This window comes from Chlorocebus sabaeus, chromosome 13 (assembly GCF_047675955.1).
Source record: "Chlorocebus sabaeus isolate Y175 chromosome 13, mChlSab1.0.hap1, whole genome shotgun sequence".
Taxonomy (NCBI): domain Eukaryota; kingdom Metazoa; phylum Chordata; class Mammalia; order Primates; family Cercopithecidae; genus Chlorocebus; species Chlorocebus sabaeus.
Genome location: NC_132916.1, coordinates 15,534,053 through 15,553,427, shown reverse-complemented (window position 1 = coordinate 15,553,427; position 19,375 = coordinate 15,534,053). Strand labels below are relative to the sequence as shown.

Sequence of the window (19,375 nt, the reverse complement as noted above, 5' to 3'; positions counted from 1 at the left end):
GCTAATGAGCAGCCTCGCAAAATAAGGGAGCCTGTTCTACTGACTGACTCTTGTCCCTACTCCTTTGAGTCCTTCCAGGCACTAAAGTTGCTGTGTAATATGCAGCGCATTCTTTTTAAAAGTTCTGTCATAATGGAGTGTAATTTAGGCCACGGTCTTACTGATACAACTGTTCTTAATTTAGGTTAAAATGGGCAACTCCGAGAGTCAGTACACCCTTCAAGGATCTAAAAATCATAGCAATACTATCACTGGTGCTAAGCAAATTCCTTGCTCCCTGAAAATACGTGGGATTCATGCAAAAGAGGAAAAGTCATTGCATGGATGGGGTCACGGAAGCAGCGGAGCAGGTTACAAGTCCAGGTCCCTGGCCCGAAGCTGCCTTTCTCACTTTAAGAGTAACCAGCCTTACGCATCGAGACTTGGCGGCTCCACGTGCAAGGTCTCCAGAGGCACTGCCTACTCCACGCACAGGACAAATGCCCCAGGGAAGGATTTCCAGGGCATCAGTGCTGCTTTCTCAACTGAGAACGGCTTCCACTCTGTTGGCCATGAGCCGGCAGATAACCACATCACCTCCAGAGACTGCAACGGACACCTTCTCAACTGCTACGGGAGGAATGAGAGCGTTGCCTCCACCCCGCCGGGCGAAGACCGCAAGAGCCCCAGAGTGCTCATCAAAACGCTGGGGAAGCTGGATGGGTGTTTAAGGGTCGAGTTCCACAATGGTGGCAACCCCAGCAAAGTGCCTGCAGAGGACTCCAGTGAGCCGGTGCAGCTGCTGAGGTACTCACCTACCTTAGCATCAGAAACCTCCCCAGTGCCTGAAGCCAGGAGGGGGTCCAGCGCCGATTCCCTGCCCAGCCATCGCCCCTCTCCCATGGATTCTCGCCTGCGGTCCAGCAAAGGCAGCTCCCTGAGTTCTGAGTCATCCTGGTACGACTCCCCTTGGGGCAACGCTGGAGAGCTGAGCGAGGCTGAGGGCTCCTTCCTGGCCCCCGGCATGCCTGACCCCAGCCTCCATGCCAGCTTCCCACCTGGTGATGCCAAAAAGCCTTTCAACCAAAGCTCTTCCCTCTCCTCCCTTCGGGAACTGTACAAAGATGCCAACTTGGGGAGCCTGTCCCCCTCAGGTATCCGTCTTTCTGATGAATACATGGGCACGCATGCCAGCCTGAGCAACCGCGTCTCTTTTGCCTCTGACATTGATGTGCCCTCCAGGGTGGCACACAGGGACCCCGTCCAGTACAGTTCCTTCACTCTCCCCTGTCGGAAGCCCAAAGCCTTAGTTGAGGATACTGCAAAGAAGGACTCCCTCAAAGCCAGGATGCGACGGATCAGTGACTGGACGGGAAGCCTCTCAAGGAAGAAAAGGAAACTCCAGGTGAGTGTACCTTAGAGCAGAGGGAAGGGTCCCCACAGTTTCCCCATCTGGAGAAGGGGAAGGTTAGTAGAAGCCACCATAGAGTGTTGTCGGGGTGCTTAAATGATCTGGCAAAAGTGAAGAGTTCAGTGGAAAGCCTGACTTATCTCATTTTCAGGTGTGGGTTTGTTTTTTCTTTTGCTTCAGATATTTTCACTTTTAGCTGACAACTTTAATCTTCCCGTGTCTTAGTCAGCTTGGGCTGCAAACAAAATACCACAGACTGGGTGGTTTAATCAACAGACATCTATTTCTCATAATTCTGGAAGTCAGAGGTCAGAGTACCAGTGTGGTCCAGTTCTGGGGAGGGCTCTCTTCCTGGCTGCAGACGGCCGTCTTCTTGCTGTGTCCTCACGCAGCAGAGAGAGCGGGAGGTCTAGGTGCCTTTCTTCTTCTTATAAGGACCCTAATCCCATTATGGGAACTCTACCCTCATGACCCCCTCTAAACCAATTACCTCTCAAAGGTGTCAGTCAAATACCATCCACTGGTAGTTAAAGCCTCAACATGGATTTTGGGGAGGGGGGAAGCAAATGTTCAGTCAATAGCATTCTGGTTCTGTGTATGTCCCTGCACTCTTGCCTGCACTCCACAGGCCTAATCTTAAGACTTGGCCATAGCCGGGCGTGGCAGCTCACGCCTGTCATCCCAGCACTTGGGGATGCCAAAGCGGGCAGATCACTTGAGGCCAGAAGTTTGAGACCAGTCTGGCCAACACGGCAAAACCCTGTCTCTACCCAAAATACAAAAATTAGCCCGGCGTGGTGGTGGTGCCTGTAGTCCCAGCTACTTGGGAGGCTGAGGCAGGAGAACCACTTGAACCTGGGAGGCAGAGGTTGCAGTGAGCCGAGCTCATGCCTGGGCAACAGAGACTCTGTCTTTAAATAAAAAAAGTAAGTAGAGGAGAGAATTCCTGAAATAATTGGTCATCTGAGAATTTTACTAGACCTCATTCTTACAATCCAAACAAAACAGACGAAATTGTCATTATTTTTGGTTGAGTAGGCATGTTGAATTTGATATTACTCTGATGAAATTAAAATTTCTATGCTTAAGTTGGTACATCAAAAAAAAAAAGTTGATATATCTACAGTGTAATCTTTTTTTTTTTTTTTTTTTTTTTTTTTTTGGACAGAGTATTGCTCTGTTGCCCACGGTGGAGTGCAGTGGTGCGATCTTGGCTCACTGCAACCCCTGCTTCCTGTGTTCAAGTGATTCTGCTGCCTCAGCCTCCCGAGTAGCTGGCATTACAGGTGTGCACCACCATGCCCGGCTAATTTTTGTATTTTAGTAGAGACGGGGTTTCACCATGTTGGCCAGGCTGGTCTGAAACTCTTGACCTCAGGTGATCCACCTGCCTCGGCCTCCCAACGTGCTGGGATTACAAGCATGAGTCACCATGTCCGGCCTGTGTGTGTAATCTTAAACTCCTCAGGGAGATAGCTAATGGCATCCTGAAAATATCTTGTACCTAAGTGCGTGTAATAGAAAAATATATATACTGATAAAACTGATAAAATAAGAATCGTGTATATACTTCTGTATCATGGTGTGTAGAGTTTGACTGGGGGAGCAAAGCGGCTTATCCACCAGGAAGAAAAGTGATAGTTTGCCTTTTTAGGTAACTAGAGGTGATTGCTAGATTTTCAGGTTGTTGTTGTTTTGTTATATGTTTTTATTTTTTATTTGTAGAGGGGGGAAGCTTCCTTTTAAATTACTCTATATAAGTCCTGGAGTTGAAGGGAATTTGTGTGGGCAATCGTCTCTAGCAAAATTGCATCCTAGATAGACAGAAAATTATAAAATTATATTAATTATATGGAGATTTAGGGGTGGAAAATAATATAACTTTTTTGAGTAGATTGCTTCAGATTTAAAAGTTTGACATTCATTACTTCCTTCTGATGCATAGCGTGTCTGCCTCCACCACCCCCCTCCTGTGCTGGGCTTGGGTTCTCCCTCCTCCTCCTTCACACAGAGATGAAGAACAGACGATCAGCATCCTGTTTTCAGGACCTCTTCATGTCCCTGAATACACTGTAGTAATTTGTATAGTGATTTTACTCCTAGATCATCGCTTTTTCAGACTAAACCACGAAATAGTAGAGATTTCCTTGACTCTTTTCTCTTAGCTCCCATTTCCTAAACAACTGATCCCGGCTGAGTATAATGGGAGACGCAGCTTCTGCTTCCTCGAGGGCGGCAGTCCCAGGTGGACAACATCCACGCTTTTTTGATTCAAGTGTTATGGTGCCGACCTGTGTTCAGCTGTCATCCACTGTGTCCCCTAACTGGTGGTGGCATCGAGCCAATGATCTGCATCTCTTATGTGCACTCAGTGTGTTGCTCATCTGTGTATGTGGCCTGGCTACACGTGGCTCTGCGAAGCCTCCTGCAGTGTCAGTTCCCACTCGGTTCAGAAGTAGACCAGTTGCTGCTGTGTATGAATCATTCTATCATGGGCAGAGTGACCCTCCTTGCCTCTCCTGCCCACGGGAACTGGGTCTCCTTCAATTCTGCATTGTCCAACAACTTAACTCTGAACTGTGTGCCTGTAGAGTTAAAAACAAACTGGTTAGGGCTGGGCGTGGTGGCTCACGCCTGTCATCCCAGCACTTTGGGAGGCTGAGGCAGGCGGATCACTGGAGGTCAGGAGTTCGAGACAAACCTGACCAACTTGGCAAAATCCCATCTCTAATGAAAATTAGCTGGGCATGCTGGCATGTGCCTGTTAGTCCCGCTACTTGGGAGGCAGAGGCAGGAGAATGACTTGAACCCGGGAGGTAGAGGTTGCAGTGAGCTGAGATCATGCCAGCGCACTCCAGCCTGGGCAACAGAGTGAGACTCCATCTCAACAACAAACAAACAAACAAACAAACAAATAAACAAACAAACTGGTTAGAATCAAAGAATTAGAATTTTATTATTAATTTTATTTTTTGAGACAGAGTCTAGCTCTGTTAAAAAAAAGTACCTTCTTAGCAAATTTTAATCATATAATATATTATTATTCACTGTAGTCACCATAATTGACCTTAGCGCTCCAGAACTCATTCCTCCTGCAAAGCTGAAGCTTTGTACCCTTTGAGCAGCACCTTCCCATTTCTCTCTCTTGCCCCTGGCAACCACCATTGTACTCTCTGCTTTGATGAGTTGGACTATTTCATATTCCACGTATAAGTGGAATCTTGCAGTACATGTCTTTCTGTAGAGTGACATGTCTGAGTTTTTACTCTTTTTTTTTTTTTTTTTGAGATGGAGTCTCACTCTTGTTGCCCAGGCTGGAGTGTAATGGCGCCATGTCGGCTCACTCAAGCGATTCTCCTGCCTCAGCATCTGAGTAGCTGGGATTACAGGCGCGCGTCACCACGCCCGGCTAATTTTGTGTTTTTAGTAGAGACAGGGTTCTCCATGTTGGTCAGACTGGTCTTGAACTCCCAACCTCAGGTGATCCGCCTGCCCCGGCCTCACAAAGTGCTGGCATAACTGGTGTGAGCCACCACACCTGGCCTAAGTTTCTACTCTTGAGTCTTTACTCATCTCCACTCCGCTGTACTGCCCTGGTCATCAAGTTACATTAGCCCTTGTTTCTGATTATTCTATTTGGTGGAAGTGAAGTCATTTGTATGGAAATGGAAATCATATGATTTGTGTATATATATAGCAGCCACCTTAGTTTCATCCACGTAACACAGTGATTAAGAATTCTAGCTGAACCTATTTAAAGACATTCTATATTTTTTAAAGGCTCTTTTTTATTAGCCTGAAAATTAGTCACTGGCTATTAGGATTCTAGATAAAAAGATTTAGAAATTTATTAGAGACTGGGAGAGTTCATACTATGTATAAGAATCAGTTATAAATGCTAAAATGCATTCTCCCCACCCCCGCCATTTCTGACAAAGTAAAATCCTTGCTTTGCTGTGGTTAGACATGGAAAAGTTGGCACTGTAACTTGAGAAGCAGTGTCAAGAGTGTGTGTAGGTCACACTTCACTTTGGGACTTTTGTGCCTTTCTCTGGCAGAGTTGTGCTTGTTTTGAAGCATTCCATCATGGCCCTGGCAGGGTATCAGAGGTAATCCCAATGTTTTTGGGTTATGAGTCAGAGGGACATACTTATCACTGAGATAATGTTAATACTAGCTAGATGAGAAGTGTTTCTTCACCTTTCCTGCCTCAGCCTCCCAAGGAGCTGGGACTACAGGCGCCCGCCACCACACCTGGCTCATTTTTTGTATTTTTAGTAAAGATGGGGTTTTACCATGTTAGCCAGGATAGTCTCGATCTCCTGACCTCATGATCCGCTCACCTCAGCCTCCCAGGTAATCCCTTGCTGGGATTATAGGCATGAGCCACCGAGCCCAGCCGGGAGTTTTTGAAAAGCAACAAAGTGAGAATTTAAAAAAAAAAAAAAACTCTTAGGTATTTCAAAAGTTTCCTGTCCAAGTGACTCACAGTAGCTGGTTTATTTGCTCTGTTATACAAAAGCATCAGTGTATAAATATGACTGGAGATCCTGCGTAAACGGTGGCAAATCATATTTCCATTTGTAATACCTGCTTGGGGCGCAGTTGTTCACAGCTCCTGGGTATTTGGAAGTACTCTCCAATTGTGTGTCATTCTCTTACAAGACAGCAAGTAATTGCAACTTGATTTTTGGATGAAATTTCTGAAAAGGAAACCTCTCTACACAATGTAATATTCAAAATAAGACCTTTCGTCAATGGTCCTTGACCCAGTTTTCCATTATTTTTATTTTAATGCATATGAAAATATAATGGAAAGCCCACTAGTAGCTGAGTAGTCTTGAGGGTGCTTGGTGCCTCTGCAGGGTTATCTTCATTTAAGCCGTAAATGTTGAACGTCAGTGCCTTTTGAGTCAGAAGTTAAGCTCACTTTATGCTGAAAATTTTAATTAATGCCGTTTACCAGTGAATAGCCTGTGTGCAAATTATTTTTCTTGAGTGACTAGACTTCTAATCCAGATATTAGAGAAATGTCTTCGTGTTTTCAGCTCTGTGCATGACCAGCTTGATGTTCAATGCACCTGGTCCTCACAGGGAGCAACGGTATTATATAAGTATGAATTGTCTTTAGAGTTGCCTGTGTTTGATTTTTGTGTTGGAATAAATACTACAGTTAAGAATCATGTCTTTGATATCTCCAGTACCTAGAATAAAATAGGTACTCAGATGAACGGATGTGAATGAATAAAGAAGTATATTTTTTCATGAAAGTAATTCTCAAATTAAGTAAGAAATATTAATTATGAAAAAAACTGGCTGGGCATGGTGGCTCATGCCTGTAATCTCAGCACTTTGGGAGACCGAGGTAGGTGGATCACCTGAGGTTGGGAGTTTGACACCAGCCTGACCAACATGGCGAAACTCCGTCTCTTCTAAAAACACAAAATTAGCTGAGCGTGGTGGCTCATGCCTGTAATCCCAGCTACTTGGGAGGCTGAGGCAGGAGAATCACTTGAACCTGGGAGGCGGAGGTTGCACTGAGCTGAGATTGCGCCATTGCACTCCAACCTGAGCAACAAGAGCAAAACTCCATCGCAAAAAAAAAAAAAAAAAAGAAAAGAAAAAAAAAAGCTATAGTTACTAGCCAGTACCCTTCATAGACAAGGACTCCTAAGTGTATTATTATTATTATTATTATTATTATTATTATTGTTATTTTTGAGATGGAGTTTCGCTCTTGTTGCCCAGGCTAGAGTGCAATGGCGCAATCTCGGTTCACAGCAACCTCCACCTCCCAGGTTCAGGTGATTCTCCTGCCTCAGCCTCCCAAGTAGCTGGGTTTACAGGTGCTCACCACCATGCCCAGCTAATTTTTGTGTTTTTAGTAGAGACGGGGTTTCACCATGTTGGCCAGACTGGTCTCCAACTCCTGGCCTCAGGTGATCCACCTGCCTCGGCCTCCCAAAGTGCTAGAATTACAGGCATGAGCCACCTCACCACCTATTATTTTTACTATATGAACTGTGAAAATAAGATCCTAGAGATCTCAAAGTCTAGAAGTCTAGACCTGGGCACTTGGCCAGAAGCTGGGGACTATAGGGAGAGGAAGAGAAGTTTTTGGGTTTTGTGTAACAATACTGAGTCCCTATCTTCCCCACCCTGCCTTGGTACTAGTAATTTTCTAATTTACCTTTCAAATGATCCTGGGGAGAAATAAATTGCAAGAGTATGAATTCTTTCCTGGAAGATACCGATTCATGGTTAGCAATGAAGAAGGAAATATCATTCCAGTAATCTTCACTAGTGTGTTGTAAACATACTAATTTCTCAATGCTAAGCATAGGTTAGATTTAGGAGAGCCCTTGGTGTTTTATTTACCTCTTTAGGTGCTAACTCTACTGGATATAAGTTAGCTTAGGCAACAGTATTTTAAAAATTCTTTCTGGTATGAAGACTTGATGGTTAAAGATATATTTTTATTATCAGAATCTTGCTTTGCATTACATTATTAGCAGCCACTGGTATTACACTTATGCTGTGTTCAAGAAGGGATGCTTTGGATAGCTGTCAGCTCTGATGGGTGATCTTGTGTGTTTCTCACAGGAGCCAAGGTCCAAGGAGGGCAGTGACTACTTTGACAGTCGCTCTGATGGACTGAATACAGATGTGCAGGGGCCCTCCCAGGCGTCTGCTTTTCTGTGGTCAGGGGGCTCTGCTCAGATCCTGTCTCAGAGAAGTGAATCCACGCATGCAATCGGCAGTGATCCCCTCCGACAGAACATTTATGAGAATTTCATGCGAGAGCTGGAAATGAGCAGGACCAACACTGAGAACATAGAAACGTCTACAGAAACCGCCGAGTCCAGCAGCGAGTCGCTCAGCTCTCTGGAACAGCTGGATCTGCTCTTTGAGAAGGAGCAGGGGGTGGTCCGGAAAGCCGGGTGGCTCTTCTTCAAGCCCCTGGTCACTGTGCAGAAGGAAAGGAAGCTCGAGCTGGTGGCAAGAAGGAAATGGAAACAGTACTGGGTAACGCTGAAAGGTGAGTGCACTGTCACCTGCTGAGGCCACTGGGAACCATTTCCTCCAGCCACGTTCTTTCCCAGGAAGTGCCAAGAGTCTAGCATTGATGTGAGTTCACATAAGGGGTTTGACACCGGATCCATGGCCTGCCTTACTGCAGATACTTTCTCACACCTGTGAAATAGGTTTTACCTACTATTCACGTGCATTATGCAGTTCAATAAATAATTATTGGATTTTTTACTTATTTTTATTTTTTTGAGACAGAGTCTTGCTTTGTTGCCCAGGCTGGAGTGCAATGGTGCGATCTCAGCTCACTGCAAACTCTGCCTCCCAGGCTGAAGCAATTCTCGTGCCTCAGATTGTTACAAGTAGCTGGAATTACAGGCGTGCGCCACCACACCTGGCCAATTTTTGTCTAATTTTTAGTAGAGACGGGGATTCATCATGTTGCCCAGGCTACTCTCATAACCCCTGACCTCAAGCAGTTTGTCCACCTTGGCCTCCCAAAGTGCTGGGATTACAGGCACGAGCCACTGCACCCGGCCTAATGTAATGATTGGATTTAATACTTATTGCTTATTTTATAGGTATGCCTGTACTGTCTGTGATATTTTTGCTGGATTTGGAGAAAAAAAAGTAAATAACCAAAGGGAGTTTAGTTATTTGGAAGGCAGCTTCTGAATTTCACATTCTGTACATGTTCAGAACTCCAAAGAGGTTTTCTTTCCAGCTTGTGCAGCTAAGAATATCATCTGGATTATTGATTTGTCATTCCAGCTTTATGAACAAAGCCTCGTTGTTGCCATCACTAACAAGTGCAGCTGTCTTTTTTTTTTTTATTATACTTTAAGTTCTAGGGTACATGTGCACAATGTGCATGCAGGTTTGTTACATAGGTATACATGTGCCATGTTGGTTTGCTGTATGCATCAACTCGTCATTTACATTAGGTATTTCTCCTAATGCTATCCCTACCCCAGCCCCCCACCTTCCAACAGGCCCTGGTGTATGATGTTCCCCTTCCTGTGTCCAAGTGTTCTCTTTGTTCAGTTCCCACCTATGAGTGAGAACATGCGGTGTTTGGTTTTCTGTCCTTGTGATAGTTTGCTGAGATTGATGGTTTCCAGCTTCATCCACGTCCCTGCAAAGGACATGAACTCATCCTTTTTTATGGCTGCATAGTACTCCATGGTGTATATGTGCCACGTTTTCTTAATCCAGTCTATCATTGATGAACCAGCTGTCTTTTTTTAAACATAAAGACAATAGGAGTAAGAATTTGTTTTGTTGAGATGAGAAACTTTTTTTATAAGCATTGCCATTTAAAAACTATAATTGCCTTGTATAGATTTGAAGAAATCTAAATGTCTTGTGAGGAAGCAAGAAGCTTCAAATCTGTCCAGCGTTGATTTATGCAGATGCACACAGAGCTGCCTCGCAACCTCTGGCATTCTGCACAGCCCCCTGGGACTCTTTGTCAGAGGAGCTGAGTGTGTTGTTCAAAAGCCAAACCTCATCGTCAAGTGATGCCCTTCCCTGTCACAGGAGAGAGCAGAAACATCTGCAAATACTACATGTGCAATGCCCGGTGCCCTCTCAATTACCCCTTTCTAGCTTTTCTTTGCCCCTTATTGAACAGTTGGAGCCCTGCTCCCCCAACCGTGGAGGGCAGGCATCATGCCTTGGTCACCACAAGCCCCTCTGGTACCTCTGGTAAAAGGGGCAATTGCAAAGGTGTTTCATGTCCAAGTGATACCTTTTCCTAGCAGGCCGGTAGGTGTACAAAGCCCAGGGGCCCAGCATCCCTCACGTACTGCAGTCCTCTTTTCCATCCCTAGATTTGGATGCTTGTAGACATTGTGGCTGGCTGAGGAAGGTAAAGAACATCCCCAGTTTTTCCATACTGGACCGGCAGATTTCTGTATTGAATGACAGAAACGATTTGTAAAGATGAAATTATGGGTTGAATCTGGCAGGATTAAAATGTAAAGAGATAAGAAAGTTCTGCTTTAAGGTTTAGAAGTCAGATAGCTACCCAAGGACAGGATAGGGAAATGAGGCTGCAAACTATTATGAGTGAGGCCAGGCGTGGTGGCTCACACCTGTAATCCCAGCACTGTGGGAGGCCGAGGCGGGTGGATCACCTGAGGTGAGGAGCTTGAGACCAACCTGGCCAACATGGTGAAACCCCATCTCTACTAAAAATGCAATAATTAGCGTGGCATGATGGCAGGTGCCTGTAATCCCAGCTACCCAGGAGGCTGAGGCTGCAGAATCGCTTGAACCTGGGAGGCGGAGGTTGCAGAGAGCTGAGATCATGCCACTGCACTCCAGCCTGGGCAACAAAAGTGAAACTCCGTCTCAAAAACACACAAAAAACCAAAACAAGTATTATGAGTGAAAAAGATGTCGGGGTTTAATGTGTAGGCCATGTGTTTCCAAGGTGATGTGGCTGAAAAAGTAAATGTGATTTCAAAGAGCAAATGTGATCTTTAGCTACCTTATTAGAGATGCACCGTGATCATCAGCTACCTCGTTAGAGATGTCATATGATCATCAGCTGCCTCCTTAGAGATGCTATATCTCTTGCAAAGGAGATGACAGTCTCTTCTTTCTTTGCCCTGGTCAGAGCTGGTCATTTTTCTCCTTGTGGGTACAATATTGCAGGAGATTTGTTAGGAAATGGGAAATTGATTCTTGAAAGGTTCTCCCGGAGGAGCCCTAAATGAGGAGAGAGTGAACATGTTCCCTTAAGGGGTGAACATCTGGGACTGTCTGTGAATCATAGTTGGAAGCTGCCTCCTAGTCACATGATATGAGTACTTAGAACGGATGCACGTTAGCCCATCATGTGTCATGTATCCACTTTTTAAATGTAAAATTTGTTTCTTAAAATTAATTCTTTGAGAATTTCTTCCCTGCCTGTCTGGATTTGAAAACCCCCAGTATACATCAGCCCGGTGGTAGGGGGCTGGACTGGGGGGCAGGGTGACTGTGTGTGTGTGTGTGTGTGTGTGTGTGTGTGTGTGTGTGAGGGAGGAGAGAGAGAGAGAATATACCACGTTGAGAAGCAGGGCCATAGGTGACAACAAGGAGATTTAGAACTGTGCCGCATGGAGGAGGGCAGAAAGATCTAGGGATATTTAGCATGGTGAAAATAAGAACTGGGCAGGAGTGAACAGCAGTGTGTAGAAGACACATTGACTTTATTCTGGGTGTGCAGAGGTTAGAATGGAACTAATAGATGAGAGACAGGCTGATTCTAAATGAATGTAACCGCAGTGACAGCCATGGGCACATGGAGAGATACTCCCTTCTTGATTTCTCTGCTACTGACCACATTTGCCCAGAGCCAAACTGTTGCAGGCTTCTTGAGGGAAACTCAGGCAGATATTACTTAAGGGCTAGAAGAGCTGATTGGCAGCTTCCTGTATTTTATCCCAAAAGATAGGCCAGGAACTCTGGCTACCAACTTCAGGGGTAGTGATGGACCTGAGTTGTCACTGAGCGTTGCTAGATTTGTAGTCTTGGCTAGGCCCTGCTTTCCTGATTGTTTGCTTGGAAAACACTTCAAGATCCATGGATAAAGGGTGCTTTGTAGTATAAATGTTATCAAGCACACATTTCTTCCTTTCCTTTGCAGCCAAGGCAAGACATGCGATAAAGATGTTTTCCCCCAGCATAACCTTTTCCATGTGGTTTTTTTCTACACCTGTTTCCTCTGGGAATTCTGTATGTTGAATTCTAATTTCTTGGCTTAGAATACAAGTTGTCATGTTTGGACTTAAGTGTTTGGTTTAATCTTAGTTAAAAACACGTATATATGTATACACACACAGACATCCATTTAAGCCTAATTTTAAAATTATCCTTAAAGTATCCATGTAAATAAATGGGAGACAGTTTTCTGAAGAGAGCCGTTACGAACAAGCCATCTGGTTACCTGCCTACCTGGAATGTATAGGTATGCTAGGAACATAAATGTTTTTCAAGGCTTTAGAGGATGTAATAAATTTTTAACAAGGGTAATTCTGCTTTCCATTTGTCTTTTCCAATGAGTGGGTTTTCATGGAGTTCACTGGGGACTTCCTGGGCTGAAGAGTTGGCAAGGTCATTAAACATATCCCTCAAAATGTGCGACAGGCTGAGTGTCTGTGTCAGGAGAGGAGTTCATAAAATAATTTTAGGATACTGGTAATTCTGCCCGGAGATAGGCCAGCAGCAGGGAGGGGAGGTTAAGAGGGTGTCATAGAAAAGGTGCATTTGAGGGAAAACCAAGCCTAATTATCCTCCTTCCCCTGGGTAAGATTTCTACTAATATTACCTCTCGATTCCTGTACTGCCATTGCTATGCCAATCTGTTTTCTCTTTCTGCTACCATAGCAAGAACGTCCAGTGTCACTGACCCCTCGAAGCCAAGACCAGTGCTTGGTAGGGACCGGGCAGTGCTGGGGGCCCCCAGCACCGGGGTGAACGGCAGAGGCTTCACTCACATGGATGCAGCTTTCCACTGGCCCCGGTGCCCCCTCAGAGGTGCAGAGTCCTGTGAAGTTGAACTTGGTGTCATAGAGTTAAGATTGATTTCCTGATTTTTAAATTCGATAGCCACAAAATTCTGCCTATTGTTTTACTTCCTGGCCTGGCTCTAATGTGAAATGTCCTGTTTTGGTTTCATGCCTCCAAGTTCGTAGTCTGTTATCCACGACTTGTTAGGTTTGGTGACATTTTGGCATCGGCCCAAGGTTTGCATTCTTTTCCTCTAGATGCCACGATTTAAACCATGGCTGTTGGGGTTCCAGTGTTAGGGAAGCTGGGAAGTGAACGTGAACCCATTGGAAAGAATTGGAAGAACCCATTGGAAAGAAGTGGGTGCAGCTGGAGCTGCTCTGCCCCTTTGCCCTGGTCCTTGGGCCCCGGGTCATGGCTTGTAGCATGTGCAACGGTAGCATTGGATGGGCCTTACTCAATGGGAAGACGTGGTTTATTGTGTAACTGCTGCATCAGTGGCTGGAAAAAGATACTGGCCAGGACTGCAAGAAGCAGCTCTGGCTATAAACCTCTTGCTACTTTCCCTGGTTTGTAATATTTGAGTTCCATCAGCCTGTTAGTTTGGATGAGTTTTATTTGTGGGGAGGAGTAAATGCGCAGTTTCTTGAGATCATAAAGTACCGTGGAGGGAGAAAGTACTGTTTCCAAAGTCCAAGCTTGGAGCAGGCATCTTTCTCTCTTGGCTTCTGTGTGCCGTTATCAGTTGTATTGTATAAACTTGTTTGTTCATATCAAGACTTATTTTTAAAGAAAGTAATGAAATTGGAGAGACTGAAATCGTTTTTAAAACGTCTGAACTTCTATGAATGAGGATGCAAACACAGTAGGATAAAGTACCACGAAGTGGACCCCAGGCGTTTGTTTACAGTGAAGGCAGGCTGGTGTTTCTTTCCTGTCAATGTGAAAGGCACTTGCGAAGCACCCAGATGGTGGCCATTGTTATTTGTATGTTGGAGGTTGGCACATGAGAAGTAGTCAAAAAAGTTTATTGGATACATATTTGAGGGGATAGTTAACCTATACAAGAGGACACATTTGTGAGCATTTTAGAAGCATTAATTTGCTTAAAAATTGTGTCTAATAATTATGCAATTTCTAATTAATGAAACAAACTCATAATAACTTCTACCTGCAATACTTTGTTAGCTCATGAGGGGAAAAATAAGCACTTAAAAGCATAGGTTGCAGTATGTTTAGAGTCATGTTTGAAAATTCAGGCACATTTAGTTTCACTTTTCTGCCTTAGTCTAAGTCATGTTTTCTATTAGTTTCACTTTTCTCCCTTAGCCTAAGTAATGTTTTCTATTACTATGAGATAAAAGGCAATACTAAAAATTAAGTTATTTTACATTGCATTTGGAGAACAAAATGGCTACTTTCTCATAAATGGCAAAGTCCCCGAGGTATGTTCAGTTTCTTGTTCCCATTGATGGTCAGTGGAGTGAGTGAGTTTGGGATTTTCTTTGGCCTCTCACATTGAGATTCTCTAAATAATGTGGTGTTGTGCTTAAGGACAAGGGCTTTGGGGCCAGAGGGCCTGAGTTCACATCTCTGCTGCTCCACCGGGCAGCAGTGGGACCCTTGCAAGTAAATTGATCTCTCGGTTTTCTCATTTTTAGTGTGAAAGGAAAATAAAACCTGGGGACCCCAATTCATGATGCCAGAAGGAAAAAAAAAATTAAGCCAAAAACTGAGTCATGTGAGAATCTGCCTTTCCATTTCTTTCTAAGCAGGAGCTAGAGATAAAAGGTTAAATATCCCCACAGGTAGCTAGCTTCTCTGTGTTCACCTTATCTTATGTGAAGTGCTGATTCACCACCAAGTGCTGGATGATTACCTGATTGACAGTTTCCCTGCCTGCTCCTTTTCCCTTGCAGCAGGTGGATTACCACACTCTCCCTCTTTCGCCTCCAGCCCTCAATGTTTAATTTGTAAACAATGAAGCCCTTAATATCATCTTTGGAGAAAGGCACAGACCACAGACTGTTTCTGTGATTCTGTGTTCTCTTCCTCCCGACATGTCCGTAACTTTGGCAAAATAAACTTCTCAATGGATCGAGACCTGTCCTGGATACTTTTTGGGTTACAGTAGAATGGGCTAAATAACCCTGCCCACCTTCGGGCCTCTATGGGGATTACATAAGCCAGTGCATGTGGAGTACTTACAAGCGTTAAGCAACAACTTATTATTTGGTATTGTTATTACTGATATTACATTTACAAAGACATCTCATTTTCGTTGAAGTTCATTCTGATACAACTAGGTATACTTCAGATGCCACTTTTCCTTGTTTACCATGTTTCTGTCACATGCTTGTGTCACTCAGGTGTTTTTAAAAGTGTATCACTTACCTTCCCAGTCCTTTCCTACATCTCCAGAGATGACCGGGATGTGATTTTGCTTCTCTGTTTCACAGGATGCACGCTGCTGTTTTATGAGACCTACGGGAAGAATTCCACGGATCAGAGCAGTGCCCCTCGGTGTGCTCTGTTTGCAGAAGACAGCATAGTGCAGTCTGTTCCAGAACATCCCAAGAAAGAAAACGTGTTCTGCCTCAGCAACTCCTTTGGAGACGTCTACCTTTTCCAGGTACTGCCGGTGCTTTGTAAGTGGAGGTAATAGTTTACGTACTGCTAGAATAAGAAGGAACAGAAAAGGCAAAACTTGGAAATGAAATTGAATACATACTTAGTCAGATTTTGGATTTGGCCTTAAGCAACAGTTGTTGGCCTCCCCTGACTGCCAAGGGCCCTGGCCCATCACCAATCCAGTCATTCATCCAGAGGGCACTTTTCAGGTGCCTCTGAAGTCCCAGACAGTGGCCCATGAGATGCTCTTTGGCACACAAAGGGAAAAAAATCATGATCCCTGTTCTGGAGTAGCTTGCGATCTAGTGAGTGCAATGGTGACGATTCCCAGACTTGGGGCTTTTAAAATGAAGCTTGGAGAATATTGATGGGAGGGGCTTGGGTTCTTCCCAAGAATCTCAGTGGATGTCAGAGGTTTTCAGGAAAACGCTCATAGACAAATGCTGTGAGGTTTCATTTCCCTGTGGAAGTGGTCTTAGGATCTTAAGATTCAGGTTATCCACTGTTAGAATTTTCAGTGACTTTCTAGCCAATGAGAGGTTGGGGAACATGGTGGTCCTGAGCCATCGGTATTGGGGTCAGGCTTGGGTTTGAATCCTGGCACCTTTGTTAGCGTTGAGTTTGTAAGAGATCTTGGTGCCCATACCAGACTTCTCTGGGCTTTGGGCCCTTCAACCAGTGGCTTACACGATTACCTTAAGAGTAAATAACATCGTGTGTGTGTTAAATGCTAAATAAATTCTAACTTGGTGATTAATATTAACTCAGAAGAGGTGAGAGTGAGAGCTGGGAAGTGAAGTCTGTTTCTTAAATGCCCCCCGTCTAAACCCAGCACTTGACATACACACAGTGTTGGCTGTAGGTTACATCTGACTGGAAGTTTCATGGAAAACCTCATAAAGCCTGGGTTTAGATCTCTCATAAAGATGGTCCTGGGTACCCTCAGAAGCCCTGCAGTATAACAGTGTTCTCTAGGCTGACTTTGGGAGTCTAGAATGCTCTGAAGTGCTCCCTGCTGGGACCAGCACTGGGTAAGCTCCCTGGCCTTTAGTTGTACTGCTGTTCCAACTTGACTTAACTTACTAGAGCCAGGGCCTGAGATTTGATTTTCAATTTCTTAACAGAAAGGTTGCTTAAAAACTTCTATGATGCTTTAAAGCAAAGTAATGAATTTAAGTTAGTCTGAATTGTAGGGAAGGTAAAAAAACAAACAACAACAATAACAAAACCTTAGGTTAAATCTGCATGGACTTCTTAAGGGTAAGTGTGAAATGAATGTTTTATTTTGTGATTCAGGTAAAACATCCTTAGTTTTCAGAGTTTTCCTGCCTGTGATCCCAGCACTTTGGAGGCTGAAGCAGGAGGAGGGCTTGAGGACAGGAGTTCAAAATCAGCTTGGTCAACATAGTGAGACCCCATCTCTATGAAAGAAAAATAAAAAAATTAGCCAGGCATGGTGGTGTGTACCTGTGGTCCCAGCTGCTTGGGAGGCTGAGGCTTGAGGATCATTCGAGCTCAGGAGGGCAAGGTTGCAGGGAGCTATGATTGTGCCACTGCACTCCAGCCCAGGCGACAGAGACCCTGTCTTAGCAGCAACAACAACAACAAAGTTTTCCCAGGTGTTCTGTTTTGTGATCCCAGAGGCCACTTGAGGTTTGACCCTGTGACTCGAATGTGTGTGGTTATTTCTGGACATCAAGAGAAACGAAAGTACTTTTCAGCCTGCTTAGAATAATACCCATTTGCCCACTGTGCTTTATTCAAACTTTGCTTATTGTTTTTAAAATATTTTTCTTTTAAAAAATGTATTATTATTATTTGAGATTGAGTCTTGGTCTGTTGCCCAGGCTGGAGTACAGTGGTGTGATCTCAGCTCACTGCAACCTCCACCTCCCAGGTTCAAGCGATTCTTGAATTCCTGCCTCAGTTTCCCAAGTAGCTGGGATTACAGGTGCCCGCCACCATGCCTGGCTAATTTTTTTTTTTTTTTTTGTATTTTTTGTAGAGACTGTGTTTCACCATGTTGGCCAGGCTGGTTTCGAACTCCTGACCTCAAGTGACCTGCTCACCTTGGCTTTCCAAAAAGTGCTAGGATTACAGGTGTGAGCTACCACGCCTGTCCTATTATTATTTTTTAATTGACTTGGGGACTTACTGTGTTCCCCAGGCTGGTTTTGAACTCCTGGGCTGAAAAGTCTTGGGATTACAGGCATGAGCCACTGTGCCCAGCCAAAAATAAAATACTTTTCTCTTATAAAAATAGTATATGGTCTTTGTGTTAGAAGTCACTGAAAAGTACAGAAAGGAAAAACCTTCATATATTCAAAGACAATAGTGTTATTTTGTTTCCCCCCAGTATACTTTTATGTACATTCTTTTTTGTGTGTGTGTGTGTTGAGACCATCCTGTAGATGTAATTTTATATCCAGTTTTCAAAATTTCATATTCTAGTCCTAATGCTTACTCATTCTGTTAAAATTCTGAAGACAAGCATCCATTTATTTATTTATTTATTTATTTATTTATTTATTTTTGAGACAGAGTCTTGCTCTGTCACCCAGTCTGGAGTGCAGTGGCGCAATCTCAGCTCACTGCAGTCTCCACCTCCTGGGCTCAAGTGATTCTCCTGTCTCAGCCTCCCGAGTAGCTGGGATTTCAGGCATGCACCACCACACCCAGCTAATTTTTCTATTTTATTTATTTGTTTATTTTTGAGACAGAGTCTCGCTCTATCACCCAGGCTGGAGTGCAGTAGCATGATTTCGGCTCACTGCAACCTCTGCCTCCCAGCTCAAAGTGATTCTCATGTCTCAGCCTCCCAAGTAGCTGGGATTACAGGCATGTGCCACCACACCCAGCTCATTTTTGTATTTTAGTAGAGATGTGGTTTCACCTTGTTGGCCAGGCTGGTCTCAAACACCTGACCTCAGGTGATCCACCCACCTTGGCCTCCCAGGTGCTGGGATTACAGGCATGAGCCACCGCGCCCGGCCAAGCCTCCTTTTAGAGAGTGGCGTAATGTGTCATGAGTGTGTCTACCCTGTTGTTCTTATCACTGCTGTGTGGTTGGCTAGCACTTGTTTCTGGTTTTAGTTCCTGTCCTATTCAGAGCTCCATGATGCTTTCTGCTCTGCTCCTAATGTTCTCTGAGTCCCTCTGAACCTGAGTTGAATGGTTGAATGTGTTTTTGAAATTAAGCAACTTGTATGCAGTGCAAGTACTTCTTGGATTTTGCACTTCTAAGCCCAGCCTGCCATTTTGGAGAGCACTTTAGTGGTAAAATAATTTGAAACAGGCCTTCTCCCTCCCTGTGTGTAGGCCACCAGCCAGACAGATCTAGAAAACTGGGTCACCGCTGTACACTCTGCTTGTGCATCCCTTTTTGCAAAGAAGCATGGGAAGGAGGACACACTGCGGCTACTGAAGAACCAGACCAAAAACCTGCTTCAGAAGATAGACATGGACAGCAAGATGAAGAAGATGGCAGAGCTGCAGCTGTCCATTGTGAGCGACCCAAAGAACAGGAAAGCCATAGAGAACCAGGTACTGTTTGTCTACAGCTGAGTTTTCTTCTGTTGCTCATGTCACTTGTGCAGTGACTGAACGCAGGCTCTCATCTTGGTGGTATTTCTTGGCTCACATCTTGGTGGTATTTCTTACACCCTGGGGGAAATAGTTTCTGTGGCTTTTCATTTTGGGTACCTAATGTTTGCCGTTTTGTGACATGGGTGATACGATATGCTTTACAACCTTTGGCGGCTCTATGTATATCCTGAAATACTTTGTGACCCAAACTTAATTCCTAATTTGAATAGTGCCTTCTGG

The 19,375-nt window shown here is 44.5% G+C and overlaps 1 protein-coding gene across 4 annotated transcripts in view; it reads left to right on the top strand.

The window, feature by feature from the left end:
* TIAM2 (TIAM Rac1 associated GEF 2) overlaps positions 1-19,375 on the top strand; it is a 272,136-nt gene that overhangs the window by 141,885 nt on the left and 110,876 nt on the right. For all 4 annotated transcript variants that reach the window (XM_038001128.2, XM_073022315.1, XM_038001129.2 and 1 more), the window contains 4 exons: positions 185-1,384; positions 7,994-8,429; positions 15,379-15,551; positions 18,869-19,093. In XM_038001128.2, the coding sequence (XP_037857056.2) occupies positions 191-1,384; positions 7,994-8,429; positions 15,379-15,551; positions 18,869-19,093 (2,028 nt within the window). In that variant the 5' untranslated portion in view covers positions 185-190. The remainder of the gene's footprint in view (positions 1-184; positions 1,385-7,993; positions 8,430-15,378; positions 15,552-18,868; positions 19,094-19,375) is intronic.